At 39.2% G+C, this 20557-nt stretch overlaps 1 protein-coding gene across 1 annotated transcript; it reads left to right on the top strand.

The window, feature by feature from the left end:
* Positions 1–687: 687 nt before the first annotated feature.
* ACBD7 (acyl-CoA binding domain containing 7) lies at positions 688–18769 on the top strand. Its single transcript, XM_043966403.1, has 4 exons — positions 688–843; positions 17848–17965; positions 18074–18136; positions 18388–18769. The coding sequence occupies exons 1-4, from the start codon at positions 832–834 to the stop codon at positions 18459–18461; spliced, it is 267 nt and encodes an 88-aa protein (XP_043822338.1). The 5' UTR covers positions 688–831; the 3' UTR covers positions 18462–18769.
* Positions 18770–20557: the final 1788 nt, after the last annotated feature.

The following is a 20557-nucleotide window of genomic DNA, read 5'->3' as shown; positions in this document are numbered from 1 at the left end:
TGCCAGTAGACTTCAAGGGGGGGGGAATCTGTGAATGGGAAGGGGAATACATCCCCCTCCCCAATCTCTAACTGAAATTTAGCATTCCCTTCAATCATTGAAAAACATTATTCCAAGAAGGGTCTGCAAGCTTTAGGAGACTGTTAAGAGTCCATGGCACAAAAAGGTTAAGAACCACTGATCTAGTCCCCTCCATTTTGGAGGAAAGGCAATCGAGGCTTAAAATAGTGACATTGTGCTTAGGGTCACAAGGTGGCAGGTGGCAGATCTGGGATTTAAACCCAAGTCTCTTGACTCTTCGTCTATTTTGAGGAACCTCTAAGGTGAAACGATAATTTAAAAAATGCAAAAGCCCCAGTGGGGTCAGTGCCCTTTGAGTGGTCCCCCTGGTTTTCCAGCAGGCAAACCCTTGAGAAGTTCGAGGATGAAAGCCCAGAATAGAGAGAGGTTCACAGACTCACTGAGCTTCTCCCCCGTAGTCCCTACAGTTTTTCTGTTGTCGCCACTGGCACAGCTGGTAGCTTGAGGTTCCTTCTCCCATCTCCAGCCCCGAGAGACTTGCAGGGTAGCGGGAGGCAACAGCAGCGCCCAGTGCCTCTAGCAGGTGCGGTTGGGGGGTGCTGATGTCATTCAGCTCTCTCGGGCACCGAGTCACAAGCCTCCGGGCCAATCGGAGGTTCAGGGGCTGTGCCTCGCAGGGTAGGCGCCTGGGCTTTAAGAAGGGGCTGGGGAGCCAGCGGGGATGGGGGAGAACTGTCCAGTCAGAACCGAATTAGCCGCAGCTGCAGCCGGAGCCGAAGCCTGGTACTTAGAAGGAGTAGCGCAGCCGTCATGTCTCTGCAGGTAAAACCGTGGCCGCCTGAGATGCTGTCAGTTGCCTCTTTGCAGACTCATCCGATACAACCTATGAAAGAAAGAAGGGGGATCGGCGGGATCTGGCCCCTCCCAGGGCACGATAACCCGTCTGGACCTTGGGTTCTGCATCTTATGGGACCCTGGCCCAGGTTCCAGCTTTATTCCACCTGCGGGATGTCCGGGATGCCCAGGATGCCCGGAATACTTTATCAGGCCCGTGAGCAGAAGCCCATCGGCTTCAGACGTCTGGGACAACGCAGGCAGCAGGCACTGGGCCAAGCAAATCCCACAAATCTTAAAGGGGATGGTCTGCAGCTCAGAGTTCTATATTCTCTACTGCCATCTGGGTACTTTGAGGGGAGGGGGAGGAAGTTGTCTGTAATCCCCAGTTTCAATTCATCTTAGGGACATTTGAAAGGTAATTATGTGCAGCTTTCCCAAGGGAGACCAGGGGGGATGAGAAGGGCTTTAGATCTCTGCTCAGGCTAAGCTTGGGGGTGGGGGGAGAGGAAGAGGGAGGAGGAGGAGGAGGAAGGAGAGAGACAGAGAAACAGAGAGAGTCCTAGGTCTCAGCAGTCATGAGGGGATGCCTTCCAACTCTGCTCTTGTTTTGACTGAATGCTTAAGGTCGGCCACTAAACCCTTGTGCCTTCCCACCTCCCCCTCCCCCATTACGGTGCTACCAATGCCAGCAGAAAAACAATGGAATAAGTGTTTTCCAGGGAAAAAAAAGCAATGCCAATTAAATTAATATCTCTTCAAGATTTATGTAATTGTCTTCACCACTTCTTGCTTGGTTTGTATATTTACCCTCTCCCCACTTCAGCAAATTCCCACTCAAAAAACCCAAGCAGAAAGTGCCCCCATCTTAAAATATTTGAACAAGTGCCTTCTACTGCAATCTCTAGCTTTTTAGGAGGCCAATTTGTTTGAATTCTATTTGAAAATTGATCATAATTCTATTTATTTGATTTTTTTTTTACAATCGAATATCAAGGACCATTAGCACTACAGAAAAGAAAGGTACACACTCAAACTGGCAACTGGGATCATAGGGTTTTATACTAGAAAGATGATACCTTAGAGATAATTTAAACCAAGATGCTACTTTGCAAATTGAGCATGAGGGAGAAGGCAGTAATATAGACAGTAACAGCCAACATTAAGGCTTAGTTCTTTGATTCCAAATTCTGTTATGTTTCCATTACCCTCTATTACATTGTTTTTCACCTGTACTGAGCCATTTAAGTGTTAGGAATATCTATGGCATAACATTCAAAAGGAGTCATTACAGAGTTGACTTTGGCTAAGCAATTTCCACTGAAACTTTACTGTCCCCATTTTAGCTTCCCGTCAGCATAATTGCAGGGTAACTAATTTGTTGATTTTGTGCTAGTTAATGCCAAAGTGAATATGATCACTTAGTGAGAATTGAAGAAGATGATTTGAATTCCCCCAGATAGTTTCTTTCTATAATTTGCTCTTTAGAATAACCCATATGTAGAGATCAGAAAGAATAACTCTTAGCACAGTCATGACCCAAATTCTACCTTGGTTCAAACTATAATTTGTCTTCTCTCTTAGCAAGTCTTTTATAAGCTCTTATAACCTTATGATTTTATAAGCTTTTATAACCTTATGATTTTATAAGCTTTTATAATTGGATGAATTACTGACTTCCTTGTTGGAAAGTAATACCAGCTTGGATGACTACTTGTTTGAGTATTTAGCTGATAAGATGGATTTTAGTTTCATCTATGTTTCCCTTTCCCCATCCTCTATGTAAATTGTTAATGAACGGGGTAAAAAAAAGTATTTCTTTGCTTAACATATATTAAAGAGAATTCCCCAAATCCTTAATTGTCACACATAACCTGTAAAAGCAACCCTCGATTTTTACCAAGATTGGTGGGGAGAGATGAATTTTTTAACCTCTTCATGCCATTTAGGATATAACTTTGGGGGAAGCTAGGTGGCACAGTGGATAAAGTACTGGTCCTAGATTCAGGAGGACATGAGTTCAAATATGGCCTCAGACACTTGACACTTAACTTGCTGTGTGACCCTGGGCAAGTCACTTAACCCTTATTGCCCCCCCAAAAAAAAAGAAAGAAAGAAAGAATATAACTGCAACCCTCAACTTAGGAAATGATAACAAACACCCTAGAGGACATAGGAACTCAGGAAAACAGTAAGAGATTGTTAGGTTGAAAACAGAACTGGCAGCATAAGCACAATTTGCTCATTGGTATGCTCCAGCAGAAACTGGGTAAGCTTCTTTTCTTTCTGTTCTTTGAGCTGTCCAAAAATGAACTGAACTGGGAAATGAACTTGGGAGCTGGTGAGTTTCCCCATCAGAGAGTCTCAGTTGAAAAAGCTTTTAGAAGCCATTTATTTCAACCCATTATCTGAACAAGACACCTCTCTACAACATACCTGACAACAAGCTGTTTTGAAAAACTCCAAGGAGATGAACCTCACTATGTCCTGAACCCATTCCACTTTTGGATAACTTAAAGAATTAGGCAGGTTTCCTTATGGAAAGCCTAAATTTGCTTTTTTTCAATGTTCCTAGTTCCTTCTTCTGTAGCCAATAAGATGAAGTCAGATGCCTTTTTCACATGGCAACTTTTCAAATATTGTACTTGAAGTTAGGTACCATATCTTCTCTAAATCTTCTCTTCCCATTTCCTTCAGTGTAGCTTCATACAAAATGATCTCAAAGCCTTTCATCACTCTGGTCCCCTTCCTCTGGATGTTTCTCCAGATTCTTAAAACATGGTTCAAAGAATTGAACACAAAACCCTAAATGTGTTCCAACTAGAATAGAGTAGAGCAGAATCCTGGCCTCCCTAGTCCTGAACATCAGGCTTCCAACTTAATGCAGCCCATCACTACCATTGTTGGTTCATACTGAGACTGCAGTCCTCCAAGACCCCCACATCATTTTCAAAGGAACTACTTTCTTTTCTTTTCTTTTGGGGCAGGGCGATGAGGGTTAAGTGACCTACCCAGTGTCACACAGCTAGTAAGTGTCAAGTGTCTGAGGCTGGATTTGAACTCAGGTCCTCCTGAATCCAAGGCCAGTGCTCTATCCACTGCACCACCTAGCTGCCCCCAGAGGAACTACTTTCCAACCACACCTCTGCTATCATGTGCATATAAAGTTCATGGAAGTAACCTCAGAAGCCATGTAACTTAGCTTCTTCCTCCTCCATATTTTGATATAAGGAAACTGAGGCCCAGAGACATCACGTACCTAAGATCACAATGGTAACAAGTGGGAGAGCTGGGATTTAAATTTAGGTCCTCTGACTCCAAATCCAGAATCACGCCACTATTCCATAGCGCCGCCAGTTAATTGTCATTAACTCAGATACAAGACTACATTTATCTCTATTAAATTTCATCTTGTATCCAGCCTACTTTTCTAATTTGTGTAGTTCTTTTTGGATCCTGACGCTGTCGTCCAACATGTTAGCTATCCCTCCTGACTATTTCCCAGCCTTTGAGATGAATTTTCAGTCACAGCAATTGTTTCTTGGTTTTTGGTTTTTGTTTTTGTTTTTTAGTGAGGCAATTGGGGTTAAGTGACTTGCCCAGGGTCACACAGCTAGTAAATGTTAAGTGTCTGAGGCTGGATTTGAACTCAGGTCCTCCTGACTCCAGGGCCGGTGCTCTATCCACTGCGCCACCTAGCTGCCCCCAGTCACAGCAATTGTGAAGATCAGGGTTTGAAACTGACATTGGGGCCAGGAGTACTTATACCAACAAAATCATGGCTCTTGGAAATATCTAAGAATTCCTATCTTTATCTCACAGAGTGGGAGATTCTCCTCCTATCACAACACAGAATTACCTTCTTCCCAGGTAGCTCATAGTTACAGTGGTTGGGAAGGGAGATTTCCTTTTTAAAAAAATAATAAAAGTATTTTATTATTTTCCAGTTACATGTATGGATAGTTTTCAACATTTGCTTTCATAGGATTTTTAGTTCCAAATTTTTCTCCCACCCCTCCTTTCCTCCCTCCTCCCCAAGATGGAAAGCAATCTGATATAGTTTATATATGTACAGTCACATTAAGCATATTTCTGGGAGCAGTTAGGTGGTGCAGTGGATAGAGCACTGGCTCTGGATTCAGGAGGACCTGAGTTCAAATCCAGCCTCAGACACTTGACACTTACTAGCTGTGTGATCCTGGGCAAGTCACCTAACCCCAATTGCCTCACCAAAAAAAAAAAAAAGCATATTTCTGCATATTGTGAGAGATGAATCAGAGCACCAGTGAAAAACTTCAAAAAAGAAGGGAAAAAATGGTCCAAAAGTAGAAATGATATGGTTCAATCTGCATTCGTAATCCACGGTTCTTTTTTTTTTCTTTTTTTTTTTAGTGAGGCAATTGGGGTTAAGTGATTTGCCCAGGATCACACAGCTAGTAAGTGTCAAGTGTCTGAGGCCAGATTTGAACTCAGGTACTCCTGACTCCAGGGCCGGTGCTCTACCCACTGAGCCACCTAGCTGCCCCCACAGTTCTTTTTCCTGGATGTTGAGAACATTTTCTATCATGAGTTCTTTGAAATTGCACTGCTGAGAAGAGCCAAGTCTATCACCACTGTTCGTCACACAATGTTTCTGTTACTGTGTACAATATTCTCCTGGTTCTGCTCCTCTCAGTCAGCATTGGTTCATATAAGTCCTTCCAGGTTTCTCTGAACTCCTCTTGCTCATCCTTTCTTACAGCACAATATTACATTCATACCACAACTTGCTTAGCCATTTCCCAACTGATGGTCATTCCCTCGATTTCCAATTCTTTCCTACCACAAAGAGAGCTGTTATAAATATTCTTGTACATGTGGGTCCTTTTCCGTCCTCTATGATCTCTTTGGGATACAGACCTAGAAGTGGTACCACTGGGTCAAAGGGTATGAACAGTCCCATAGCCCTTTGGACATAGTTCCAAATTCCTGGGAGATTTCCTTTTTTTGAAGGCAACCAATCTCCCCCTTACCTATCGTACTGCTTGGAGGGATATGTTTCTGGTGTACTGAGTTCCTATAGAAACAATGAGAATTGAAAGTCAGTTTCCTAGCCTATCCCTCACAAGACATTAAAACTCACAACATAGTACTATTTCAGTTATTTATGCTTCAGCATTTCAAGGATCTGTGATTTTGTCAGGAGATGTATTTTCTCCATTAATTCAGGTGGCAATGCTAGTACAACTCAGTAGATGGTTTTTGATATTTTCAGTTACTTTACACATTGAATAGGCAAAGATAAGCTCTACTTACAATGTATTTCTTTTTTTTTCTTTTTTTCTTTTTTTTTTTTTTTTGTGAGGCAATTGGGGTTAAGTGACTTGCCCAGGGTCACACAACTAGTAAGTGGTAAGTGTCTGAGGTCTGATTTGAACTCAGGTACTCCTGAATCCAGGGCCACGGCTCTATCCACTGCGCCATCTAGCTGCCCTACAATGTATTTCACCTGGGAAACATGGCTGGGTTCTAAACAAGTGATCTACCAACTTTTGGAAAAGTTCTTAGTAAATAGTGAACTGTCTGTAGTTTTAGAGTGCCTCTTTTCTGTTAAATGAGAGAGAGCTGCAGACAAAAAACAGTTAGAAGAGATGAAGGGGAGGGAAAGAAAAAAAAGGGAACAAACCACAGACTGAGTAATCATATTCACTATATGGTATTTAAAAATTTTTATTCCTTTTCACTACATATTACATTATATATGTCACAAAATGACATTTTAAAATGAAGAAAGAAAAACAATCAAAAGGGGTAGTTTTTACCTGGCAATTGAAATCAGTTAAGTACTACAGCTGAGGGCTAAATTTAACCTTGAGTTTCCTGGCAGTTAATTTGAACATGGGAACTTGGTGTATTTTATTCTTCTTGATTACAGACAAACTTACATGTTTTCTTTTGTCAGAGATAAACTTTTTCTTGAAACTGAATTCAAAGAAGAACATTCTTATATAGGGTCATTAGATAATGTAGTAGACAATTTCTTCCAGTCACAGTTCCATAGAAGATACAAAAATATTGCTTACATCTTCTTGTATCAATATTCTAGAGAAGCAGTTCACCTTTTATGGAACTTATAACCCAGAATATCAGTGAAGTCATTTCTTTTTTTCTTTCTTTCTTTTTTTTTGGCAGGGCAATGAGGGTTAAGTGACTTGCCCACGGTCACACAGCTAGTAAATGTTAAATGTCTAAGGCTGGATTTGAACTCAGGTCCTCCTGAATCCAGGGCTGGTGCTTTATCCACTGTGCCACCTAGCTGCCACAGTGAAGTCATTTCTATCGAGTACTAAGATAACTTGTTCTAAAGTCCTTGGTTTCTAATGATGTCCAAGGATAAATTTCTAGGAATTTAGAAAAATGAATGATGTGTTTATTAGACTAGCTCCTTCAAATATTAAATTTTTCATTCAAGCCTTTGGCAAGGGTTAGACTGCCACCAACCAACTCATAGTTGAATTCTCTAAGAAGTGCTCAATTGGCCAGTCTGGGCAAGATAAGGAGATATTATGTTTTTAATAAAAGTGACCAGATATTGTATTGTTAATTGAAAAGGCATCCCATGTACTCTGTTGCTAAGGAACACAAAACTGCCAGTTGCTATTGTGAAGGAGCAAGAAGTTGACCTGTAATTTTTGCTCAGACAAGGGCTACCTCAGACTCAGGCCACAAAAGGTGCTTGTGGAAAGAGTCAACATTTTCCTTGAAAAGGAGCTTGAGGTAAAGTAAAGCAATAGGTAAGGTCTTGGACTTGGAGCTGGGATGACCTGAATTCAAACCTTGGCTTAAATACTTCCTAGCTGTGTGAACCTGGGCGAGTCACTTAACCTTTGTGCTTCAATTTCCTCATATGTAAAATGAGGGAATTGAATTCAGTGCTCTCCAAGGTAGGTGGCACAGTGTGTAAAGAGCTGGACCTGGAGTTAGGAAGACACAAATTCAAATCTATCCTTAGACATTTACTAGCTTTGTTACCCTGGGTAAGTTGTTTTAACCTTTGTCAGTCTCAGTTTCCTCAACTTTAAAATGAAGATAGTGAAAACACCCAGCTCCCAGGGATTTAGGAGAACAAAATGAGATAATACTTGTAAAGAGCTTTGTAAACTTAATGCACTATATAAACATAAATTATCAACATCTTCTAAGATCCTTTCTAGCTCTAACTCAATGATCTTATGAGTCTATCTATGCTTATGGTTTAGGATAAGTACTTGGATAAGACCCCTGAGTTCTGCATCATGGAACAGGAAAAATGCAGTTTGGGTCTGACAGATTCTAAAGGCAACTGTCATAGGCATTCAGCTCTGTTAGTCATAAAAGGATCTCAGTATGGTCCTGTAGAACATCTGATTTTGATTAATAATGATAATGATAATAATAGCATTTACAGAGTATAGTAAGGCTTACAAAGGAATCACACACACACACACACACACACACACACACACACACACACACACACACACACAATCTCATTTTATCCTAACAACAGCCCTGGGAGTTAGGGGTTATTATTATCCCCATTTTAGAAATGAGGAAACTGAGGCAAAGAGGTTAGGATTTGAGCAGTGCTTTGATGGGCTTGTGAGAATGTTAGCTACAAAGTATATCCCCAAATACTTGGATGAATGTAGTTGCTTAATAGAATTATTTACTATTATCTGTTTGAATGCTAGGGATTGTCTCCCAGATATGATTTTGGTTTTCATTTAATTGACGTTTTAGATGGGGGTGGGGCAGAGAGACAGCAATAAATATGGCTTCCCAGCTTCTTTTTTTATATAAAGATCCATCTCTGATATGTATCAGTAATGTCTAGTAATGTTTCCCCTATTTCCCAGGGGTTTTAGGGCAGTGACTGGTGAAGCAGGAAGTTGTTAAATGTTAACTCCTTTTTTAAAGTTTATGCTGTAGTATCCTTGAGCATTACAATCCACTGAGTGGGAAAAGTGAAAGAGATAAGAAAATGGGAGGAAGTCTGACTCATCCCATGCTGATTTTGTAAATTTGTTGGATCCATACTCATGCTTTTGTCTGGACTCTAGGGGTTTTTCCCATGGAGGGTTAACATTAGCTCATAAGGGTCTTGATGGCAAAACAAAGGACAAAGGTGTCATTAATTTGCCCACAGATTATATTTCTTATTTAACTCATTTCTTCTGAGCCAGCCACCAGACTCAAGGACGTGCTAATGGTGGAATAAGAAGTCCAATATTCACTCAGGACTCTTTGTTTAGTTCTCTATATATTGGGATCTTCAGCCATCTTTGAGATGGAAAAGCAGATCATTAGTGCAGGTTAGAATAGGCCCTAATATATATATATATATATATATATATATATATATATATATATATACACACACACACACACAATATATATATATAGTATATATGTATATATAATATACAATATATAGTATATATGTGTATGTATATAATATACAATATAGTGTATATGTATATATATGTATGTATGTGTGTGTGTGTGTATATATATATATATATATATATATATATATATATATATATATATATATATATATATATATATATATATATATAAAATATATAGCCCCTCCAACTTGGCCTGGCCTGGTCCTTGGAAATGAACAGTAGCCATGCTGGTGTAGGGTTTGATTCTAGGTTTGGGTATAAGTGGCCTGTCTTTAAATGCCATGTGACTTTGCTTTTTTTTCCCATGCTGTACAAGGATTGCTTGAAGGAAAAGGGGAAGCTTAGCTTGGAGAAGAAAAGATTTGAGGGTAGATACTAGCTGTTTGACCCTGGGCACATCACCTAACATCTTCACGGTGTTGCTCTGAGGATGAAATCATATTTGTAAACCACATGTACTTTTTATATAGTATTGAATAACTGCTTTTTCCGTTATTCATTCAAAGCATTTTGCAAACTTTAAAGCACAGTATACATGCTATTATCAATATTGTTGTTATTATAATCATTAAACTTCTTTTTCTTGGCTCTAGAAGTCACAGCTAGGAATGATGGGTAGAAGTTGCAGATAGGTCAGCTGAGGTACATTACACGGAAGGACTATACAATTGTTTGACTCAGGAGATAGTTGGTTCTTCAGTAGAAAATTCAAACAAAGGCTAGATGACCATTTTTTGGAAGAGGCTGTAAAGAAGATTCCTGTTCAAGTATGGGCAGGCCTAGATGACCATAAAACTCCAAGATTTTATGATTCTGTGACAATAGAAACATGGTCTATTGCCAGGCCTTTCCAGTTTGGTAGGACCTGTTAGAACTTGAGCTTTTCTGAGTATAGATTTTAAGAGCCCAGTATCACCTCCACACCTCAGTGAGTCATGGAAATAAACCTTTACTAGTATAATACCACCAATCATTTTAATGAGCTGGTAAGAATGGTGATTTATGGACTCCATCAGGAAAGAAATGGATCAGAAAGCATTATTAATGTGTGGTGATTGTAAATGCCATTTGGACGTAACATTGGTTACATAATAAATTTCAAAAGGCAGATGGACAAAGGATACTGTTTAGAAGTGAAATTTCTCATAAGATTATTCCTAATCATTGTGATAGTAACAGCAATATTATTATTCAGGAGAGGTTATGTGGCATAGGGAATAGGAAATGGCCTTGGAATCAGAAAGACTTGGATTTCAATCCAGCCTTTGGCAAAAATCTGGTATTCCTAGGGAATAAATAAAATGGAGAGGAGTTGCTAATTTGCATTAGTTGAGGGAGTTCTCCATTCTGAAGAAATTGTGGAAATTATAGATTCGACACCCCCTCAAAAAAATTAGGATCCAACTTGGGATTTCTATGGAAGTAATACTTTTGGGCACATGAACGACTGCTTTGCATAGATTTCAGAGTGAATGAGAGACTGGTGACCAATGCAAAAAGTTTTATACTTACCTGCTTTCTCAGTGAAACAAAACAGAGTCAGTAGTGAAAGAAGTTGTGCCTAAAACCTGCTTGCTCTTTTCTCAATCCTGTAATTTGTTGGAGAAACAGGCTAACCTCTAGTTTAGTAATTTAGAGTTGCTTTGTGAAGATAGACAAGCCAACAGTTTGAATTCATTCTGTGGAAAGAAGACAAACCTGGAGAATTAATTAGAGAAATATCCCACCATTGAGTACATGATCTAAAAAAAATCTGACATCAAGAAATCCTCAGGAGACTTTCGCATCTTTACTACTTATTCATATGTTTTAGTTTTGGGTTTTTTTTTGGTGAGGCAGTTGGGGTAAAGTGACTTGCCCAGGGTCACACAGCTAGTAAGTGTTAAGTATCTGAGGTCGGATTTGAACTCAGGTCCTCCCGAATCCAGGGCCAGTGCTCTATCCACTGCGCCACCTAGCTGCCCCTTATTTATATGTTTTAAAGTGGGTAAACACATTAGACCCTAGCTAGAAAAGCTACTAAAGTCTACAAAATACAGAAGGCCCATTTTAGGATGGCATTGTTGAATTAAATCACTTTGTCAATAATCAGTCATTTGGGGGCAGCTAGGTGGCGCAGTGGATAGAGCACTGGCCCTGGATTCAGGAGTACCTGAGTTCAAATCTGACCTCAGACACTTGACACTTACTAGCTATGTTACCCTGGGCAAGTCACTTAACCCCCATTGCCCCCGCCCCCCCCCCATTTTTTTAAGCTTAAAAAAATCAATCATTCAATTAATCAACAATGGTTTATTAAGGATCTATTAAGTTCCAGACACGGTGCCAAGCTCTTGGGATACAAAAACAAAAATGAAACATCCCCTGCTTTCAAGAATCATATTCTATCATGAAAAACATGTAAATTTATAAGAGAAGTTAGGGTTTCCTCAGAGGGAGGGCTGATGACTACATTTCATTACTTTTAGGGTCCTAGGGATAAACCTTGTCAGTGACTATTCCCATCAGCACTATGGCTCATGAGTACCTACCGATGTATTACCTACAAATAATTTACTACCAATTCTCAATTAACATTAACTAAAATATTTACTGAAAATGCAAAGAAAACACATACTATTTACATGTTGTTGCACTCATAAACCTAAATCAAACTGTCCCACCAAAGCACATAGTGTCCATGAAGAGCAGGCACACACTAAGTTCTAAGTTAGGACACATTGAAACTGTCAACTTTTTGTCTCAAGAACTATCCCATAAAATTTGATGAATGTGGTTCCTGTGAGAACAAAGATTTCCATTGCTAAGCTGTTCTGGTCTATAATGTGATAGACTAACACCTCACTAGGCATGACATTTTAGCTAAACTACATTTGATCCACTGGGTTTCTCCTCTGATGCTCCACCTCTGATATTTTCCTCTGCTTAGGTGTGACATCATTAATTTAATTTTTATTGTACTTTGGTCAGTGATGTATACTACATCTGCTCTTCTGCATTTGTTTGTGTGCTTTTTTCATGCCCTAAGCTATGAACAATTTTTGGCAAAATGTCTTTAGCCATGACACATGGAGTGAATCGTTTTCTAAAACCAGGTCACAAAATCAATAGGCATATATTATGTACCTACTATGTTCCAGAAATTGTGCTAAGTGTTGGAGATTCCATGAAAGCCAAGAACAGTCCGTGCAGGGGGCAGCTAGGTGGCACAGTGGATAAAGAATTGACCCTGGATTCAGGAGGACCTGAGTTCGAATCTGGCCTCAGATACTTGACACTAGCTGTGTCCTGGGCATGTCACTTAGCCCTCATCTCCCACCCCCCATTCCTCCCCCCCAAAAAAAGAAAAAGAAAGAAAAGTGAACATGGTGGGAAAAGACTGGACTGATACTTCTGCCACTTATTAGCTGCATAATTCTAGGGCCATCAGTCAATAAATATTTAAAGCCCTACTATGTTCCAGGCACTGTGCTGAATGCTAGGTTGGGGGTTATTACAAAGAAAGGCAAAAGATAGTTCCTGCTCCCAAGGGGTTCACAGTCTAATGGGGGAGACAATAGTTAAACAACTATATACAAATAAACTATATACTGCATAAATGGGAGATCATCAACCTTTCTATGCCTTTGACTTTCCACCTATAAAAAATGGGTTGGACTGAATTGGGTGCTCAGACACTTGATACTTACTAGTTGTGTGACCCTGGTCAAGTCACTTAACCCCAATTGCCTCCAAAAACAAACAAACAAACAAAAAAGAACAGTCTATGCATTCAAGTAGCTCAGTCTAATAGAGTGCAAGCAAATGAGTAAAAACAAGATATGGACAGGATGCGTTGGAGAAAATTGTAGAGGGAAGACGCTAACATCAAGGGAGCACCTCTTGTCTCTTTTAAACAGATGATAGGGAAGCCTACAAAGTTAAAAGATTCCAGAGCCCTTCATTTTTCCACTGTGTCATGCTCAGGGACTCTAGAGAAGCAATCTCTCTTGTTTGCCTTCAAGCTTGACACAAACTATCATCTGCCCCAATTTACATGGGCATTCTCTAGATTCTGTTTAAGAGAAAAATTAAAAGTGGAAATAAAATAAGTGACATAATATAAACTATAGTATAGTAATATATATACACACATATTCATATTATTATATTGTGAGTATATTTTTATATTATATAATATATTATTATATTATGTATAATAAAAGTTAAATAAGATCACTAAGAAGCTAAGTATGGCAACCGGGAATCACCTAAGGAAAACTGAAGTTAGCTCTAAGGAGCTATACCCAAAACTGCACTGGAGTTAGGCACTGGTAGATAACCCTTTAGATTGTGTTTTAGGCAGAAGGTTACAAATTACACAGAGAAGAGAAAGTCAACTGCAATTAGTGAGGGCAAGGCTGAACTCATGTATGGATGAATTGTTTCATACTGACTTCTGAACTACAAAGATCGGTAAGTTCATTTTTGTGGGCTTCCCTTGATGCAGATCAGAGCCCCTCTGTGAGGGAGAAGACAATCTAAGTCCCTTCTATTTTGTGTGGGGCAATGAGGGTTAAGTGACTTGCCCAGGGTCACACAGCTAATAAGTGTCAAGTGAGGCTGGATTTGAACTCATGTACTCCTGAATCCAGGGCTAGTGCTTTATCCACTGCGGCACCTAGCTGCCCCTCTAAGTACCTTCTTATTGCAAAATAAGTTCACTTCTGGAGTCTAATATTTGGGAGGAGTCTCTCTTCAGTCAATTGTGCTGGTCTTCAGACACAGGCATGGTTCATTGCTGGGCTCTTTCAGTTTACCATGACTTGATGGAGTTTGTCATAGCCTTCAAGAATTCAAGGTCCCCTCCATACCATGAGGAAGCAAGGGAAGACTTCAGTATTTTCATATTGTAATTAGACAAAGAATCAGAAAAAATATCAGTTGGCTCCTATGTATGCTGAGTTTCCAGGAATCTTCCTGGGTTCAGTGCTTTTTCTAAACTTCTATTCCTCCTTCTCCTCTTCCTCCTCCTTCTCTTCTTCCCCCTCCTCTTCTTTCCCCTCCTTCACTTCTTCTTCTACTTCCTCCTTCTCCTCCTTTTCTTATTGTTCTTGTTCTCGTTCTTTTTCCTTGCCCACAAACATAAACAATTTCTACACAATGACACCTATACTTTGGTCATCCCCCTCATCCCCTTCCTATTGGAGCTTGGACTCTGCCAAGGCTTTGATAGGTGAGGTTTTGCCTCTTCTTACTCAGAAGCAACCTAGTGCCTACCCCAGCTCCTTTTTGGCTTCCTTTATATGTTGTAGTCCCCCTTAGAATCTAAGTTCCTTGCAGGAATGTTCTGATATGCTTGCTTACATTTGCATCTCCAGCACTTAGCCTAGCTCCTGGCTCATAGTAAGCACTTACTACATGCTTTTTCATTAATTAATTTCATTCATTTTTCTTTAACTCAAAAAAGAACAGAAAAAAAGGGGCTGATGTACAAAACAGTGAGCTTCCATTACACAGACACATAGGCTATGCCCTCTTCTGAAGTTTCTTCTTCTCTCTTCTGTGTATTTTATAATGTGTCATTTTTGCTGAATTCTTTCTTTATTTTTTGGTATCATCTTCTAAAGGTTTTCTTTTATCTTCCTGAGATAGAAGTAGTAGAAAGCAAGTTTTGGTGGCAAGGTCAGAATCTCTGTGGACTTGATCATTTTTGAAAACTTTTTGCAAAGTTGACATCAAAATATTTCTTATTTTTCTGTATACATTGATGAGGCTGATATAAAATTATTTCCTATTTCCTTTTAAATTTAAGACTTCATTTTCTAATGAAGTAAAAGGCAGAAGGCATCTAGAGATTAGTAACTGGGCTGTTGAGCTATCTGGAAATCATGTCACAAAAGTAATACTAAAAGGAAGTAGCAACATTTATGTAAATACATATATGCCTCCTTCTTTCCTCTGCTCCTGCCATCACCTTGATGTAGACCCTCATCATTTCACATCTGGAATATGGCTATAGCCTGCTAGCTAATCTCCCTTTCTAAAGTCTGTCACCACTCCAGTCAAATCTTCCACTCAGATATCAAAGTCATCTTCTTAAAGCATTTCATCTATCTGTTCAATAGACTCCAGTGGAACTCTATTATATCCAGGATCAAATATACAATTTTTGTTTAGCATTTAAATCCCTTCACAAGCTGGCCTCTTCTTCTTTTTCTGGTCCTCTCACATCTTACTCCTCCACCTCTCACTCCCATGCATTGTTTTCCAGGAAGACTGGAATAGGAATGGTGGGCTGGGCTGTTGGAAGTAATGAGCTCTCCTTTACAGAAAAGCCAATCAAGCGTAGCCATTTTTCAGGGACACTGTAAAAGGGATTCCTGTATTGAATGGAGCTTGTACTAAATGACCCTTAAGGTTCCTTCCTGTTCTAGAAGTCTATTAAGCCTTTTCAATAAAAAAAATTTTTTTTAAATCTTTATACAAGGATGATTATTCAAAGTCTTGGGGGGGGGCACCTAGTTGGTGCAGTGGATAAAGCACTGACCTGACTTCAAATTTGACCTCAGACACTTATTAGCTGTGTGACCCTGGGCAAGTCACTTAACTCTCATTGCCTCGCCCTGCCTCCCCAAAATAGAAGTCTTTGGAGTAGTTCTAAGGCTAACTAACTACACTTAAGAAATGGATCCATTTTTTTCTTTAAAATATTTTGAGGGGATGGGGGCAGGGAGGATAACGTTTCTCTTTGTTCCACATCTCAATTAAACATCATAGTTTAGATCTTTCATCAGAATTAATTTCTTTACTGGGGCAGCTAGGTGGCGCAGTGGATAGAGCACCGGCCCTGGAGTCAGGAGGATCTGAGTTCAGATCTGGCCTCAGACACTTAACACTTACTGGCTGTGTGACCCTGGGCAAGTCACTTAACCCCAATTGCCTCACCAAAAAAAAAAAAAAAAGAATTAATTTCTTTACTTAAGGAGAATGGTTCTAGGAAAACTGCAGGCTACCATGGAGATGTTTGTTAATTTGATTATTGGAAATTTTACTAGTTCAAGATATTATGATAATTTCCCCATTTATAACATTTGTCAAAGTTTTGTAATTCAAGCATATATCCATTATTTATAAAGAGCAGCTGATTACACTGAAATGCTGCAATTTTTGTTGAATCACCTTCCCTTTTGCCTTGTTCCTTTCTCTTAAGACTACAGTAAAGAGAATTCAGATATTTCTCAGTGTTCTCTTAATAAAACAAACTTTCAGATGAGGGTACCAGGATTTACTTTTAAGGAGATAATAGGACATAGAAGATAACGGTTTAGAACAATTAGTTCTAAATAAGTATGAAACTAATGCAAATAATTTCATTCTATCTCTGTCTTCATGAAAGAATATACTATAACAATAATGCATATCTACCCCACAAACATGTAAAAGATACCTAATTTCCTTTTCTTTTTCTTTTTCTTTTTTTTTGGTGGGGCAATGGGGGTTAAGTGACTTGCCCAGGGTCACACAACTAGTAAGTGTCAAGTGTCTGAGGCCGGATTTGAACTCAGGTACTCCTGAATCCAGGGCCAGTGCTTTATCCACTGCACCACCTAGCTGCCCCTCTAATTTCCTTTTCTAAAGGAAATAAGGAAGAGAAAAAATTATCTGGGCAAATAAAGGCATTAGGATAATAACAAGAACCATTATTCTATATAATATAATGAATTATAAAATGGTAAATTATACCATAATAATTAATAACAATGATCATTTATATGTGTTTTAAGGTTTGCAAAGTGCTTTACTTATCAGAACCCAGTATTGTAAGTAGTATTATTCTTCTTTTATAGATGAGGAAACTCAATTTCAGAAAAGTTACATGTCTTAGCCAAATAATTAGCCAGGATTCAAGACCATGTCTCTCCCGATTCCCAGTTAGTCCATTATTTCCACATCAGACAGAAAGACAGAGCATTTATTAAGTCCTTACCACGTGCCAAGAACTGTGCACAGGACAAAGTGCTGGGAATGTAAAACAAGCTAACAAGTCAGTTCCTACCTTTGAGAAGCTCACATTCTAACGGGAGAAGACCATACAGAAAAGGAAGCTAGGAAGAGGGGGGGGGGAGAAGTAAAGAACAATGCAAGATAGTTGATGCCAAAGTCAGGCATGGGGTGGGGTAGAGGGGTGAAGAAGGGAAGTAGAAGAACAATGCCTATAACTAGGTTTCCTTGAAGATTAGCGTTTTCCTTCATTTGGTCCAGCCTTTAGTAGCAGAGGAGGTTTAGTATCACTGATCCCTTCATTTTTCTATCAATATAAGGAATCAAAATAATATGCTTTATATGGCACTTTAAGGTTTGCAAAGCAGATAGGAGCAGTTACATAATGAAGCACAAATTAGACAGAATATTTCCTTAAAATAGCTGCTATAGAGTTTAATTAACGAGTCAGTTAAGTGTTTGGATATATTTTCCTTGAACCCAATGTCTCCTTGTATGTGCTTTGCAAATGATGCTCTGCTCTGTCTAGAGACAGGAAATGTACCCCTGCATGACTTTCTTTCCCCTCCCTTTTCAGAGTGATTTTCATAATGCCGCTGAAGACGTCAGGAAACTAAAAACAAGGCCCAATGATGAAGAACTCAAAGAACTCTATGGACTCTACAAACAATCCATTGTTGGAGACATTGACATAGGTGCGGTGCTTACTCATTTCTTAGTTGGGCAGCATCTGATATTTGGAATGATTGTGAGGATGTCATCCAATAACAATAAACTTTAAAAAAATATGTTTCTTTTGGCAGAGTGTCCAGGAATGCTAGATTTAAAAGGCAAAGCTAAATGGGAAGCATGGAACCTCCGGAAAGGTATTTAATTGTTTGTTTGTTTTTGCGGGGCAATGGGGGTTAAGTGACTTGCCCAAGGTCACACAGCTGGTAAATGCCAAGTGTTTGAGACCGAATTTGAACTCAGGTCCTCCTGAATCCAGGGCCGGTGTTTTATCCACTGCATCTCCTAGCTGCCCCCAAAGGTGTTTAATTGTTCAACTAGGTAATGTATACTTCTTATTTGGTATACCAGAAGATTAGTGAAGGTAATTTGTTTCTTTCCTTTTCAGGTCTGTCAAAGGAAGATGCCATGAGTGCCTATATTTCTAAAGCAAAAGAGCTGATAGAAAAATATGGGATCTAGAATAATGCTTGCCGGAATTATTTTTCATTATGAAAACTTTCTGCTAACATAAAATAAACTAACATTTAAGGGAAAGGCAATATTAACTCTTCATGTTTCACCTCACTCCCGAATATGAGTTGAAATATTGAACTATAGTCTGCAAAAGAAACTTAAATATATTTTTACTTTCTTCAACTATACAGAAATTTGTGCTGTATTTTTTTTTTAAGAAAAAATATTGGTTTGTGTGAAAACTGGGTAAAAATAAGAAAATAGCTGCATACTCATCTGGTCTGAAAACGTGACACTGATATTTATACACTCATATTTTAAAGTAAATCCTGCTGGGTGCGGCAGTATACCTTGATTGATATTCCTCAGCTACCAGGTAGGCTGAGGTTGGTGGGTCTCTTGAGCTCAGGAATTCTGAGCTGCTAAGTCAATCTGGTGTCTGTACAAAGTTTGACATCAATATGGTGGGACTCCTGAGGCTCGGTACTACCAGGTTGCTTAAAAAGGGAATGAGCAAGCTCAGGCCAGAAACAGAAAAGCAAAGCTTCAGTGCTCTTCAGTAGTGGGACTCTGTATTTTCAGCCTGGTGAGATAGGGAGACCTAGTTTTAAAGAATTTTTTTTTAAAGTAAATTAAAAAAAACCAAATAAGTAATAATATGATGGGACAAATAGAATAATTGTTATGATTTTGAAACTGGGTCTTGTGTTACTTAGAAGAAAAATCTATAAAGTCATTGAAATGCCTACTATTTTCCTTCAAAATGAATTCAGTTTAAGTCACAAAAAATAAAACTTGGGTTGACCATCTGGTGGGCATGGATTGTTTAGTTTATGCATTATTATTCTAATAAATAGCTTAATCACAATGGATCACTATGTAGTCTAGTGGACCACAATGACAAAATAGAGAACAGACTCCCTCAAGAAGGTCATCGCTATATACTTCAAATGGTAAATTAATCGTTTTCTGATTTGTCTAAATCCTTCAAAGAAGCTTGGACCTAGCAGAGAATGAAATATAGTTTTGATGCCCAAACACAAACCATGTCTCCTGCATTAGCAAAGAACCCAAACATCATATAAATTATGTATTCTATATCAGACTTTATATGTAATAGTTGTTCAATGGTATAGAAGGTATGCAAAAAATAACTTTAGACCCTGTGTTCTAACTGCTGAAAAATTCATTTTATTTTACCCAGTCTCAAGCTTTATGTAGTACTTTCCACTTATTCCATTCCATACTGACGTGCATGTGTTCCATTCTCCCTCTCCCTTTCTGGCTCTAAGAATAGTAATTGAATCACTACTACCATTTCTTTTCTTTTCTTTTTTTTTTTGGTGAGGCAATTGGGGTTAAGTGACTTGCCCAGAGTCACACAGCTAGTGTTTAGTGTCTGAGGTCGGATTTGAACTCAGGTCCTCCTGACTCCAGGGCCAGTGCTCTATCCACTTCGCCACCTAGCTGCCCCCATTACTACTACCATTCCTGACAAGGATACCCCCATCAATTGAATGATCATTCCAATCACCATTTTCTCTGACTTCTCTTTCTAAAGCAATCCTCTTTGCTCCAGACTCTCATATGTGAGTTGTCTTTCCCTATTAGAATAAAAAGTTCCATGGAGATGAGGGACTCTCACCTGATTGTTTTTGAATCCCTAGCACTTAGTGCTAACTTAACAAATGCTTTTTCATTTTTTCGTTGACCATAAGCTTGATCTACCATAGAATAATAAAACCCAATAAAGAATAAAGTGCCACATGATAAATGCCTCAGTGAATTATATCTCCCTTCTATTGTCTGGTGCTTTAGGTTAGGTTAGGCTGGGAATCTAGGATGGTTTCTGAAGTGGAGGAACCCAGAAGGCAGGCATGATTCTAAGGCTAACCCTGGCTCTGGTTTGCCCTGGGAAGTCCCTGAGATGGCCCTAGGGCTTCCACAATAAAAATGATTCTTGATAAGACAGTTCTGCTGATACACAGATGAAGTGCAGTTTAAGGCTACAAGTGGAAGAGAGAGCTTTCAGAATAAAGGGGTGATTGTTTCATTGTATTGCGCCCCAATCAGATCACATCTGGAGGACTGTATTCAGTTCT

Source organism: Dromiciops gliroides, chromosome 5 (genome assembly GCF_019393635.1).
Source record: "Dromiciops gliroides isolate mDroGli1 chromosome 5, mDroGli1.pri, whole genome shotgun sequence".
In the NCBI taxonomy this organism is placed as follows: domain Eukaryota; kingdom Metazoa; phylum Chordata; class Mammalia; order Microbiotheria; family Microbiotheriidae; genus Dromiciops; species Dromiciops gliroides.
Note: the sequence above shows the minus strand (reverse complement) of the source record. Positions and strands in the feature narration are given on the sequence as shown.

Bases quoted from the DNA above. Each gene is read 5' to 3' on its own strand.
- ACBD7 (XM_043966403.1), top strand. The intron at 17,966-18,073 runs GTGCGGTGCTTA...TTCTTTTGGCAG, and splicing joins TGTTGGAGACATTGACATAG to AGTGTCCAGGAATGCTAGAT. The intron at 18,137-18,387 runs GTATTTAATTGT...TTTCCTTTTCAG, and splicing joins AGCATGGAACCTCCGGAAAG to GTCTGTCAAAGGAAGATGCC.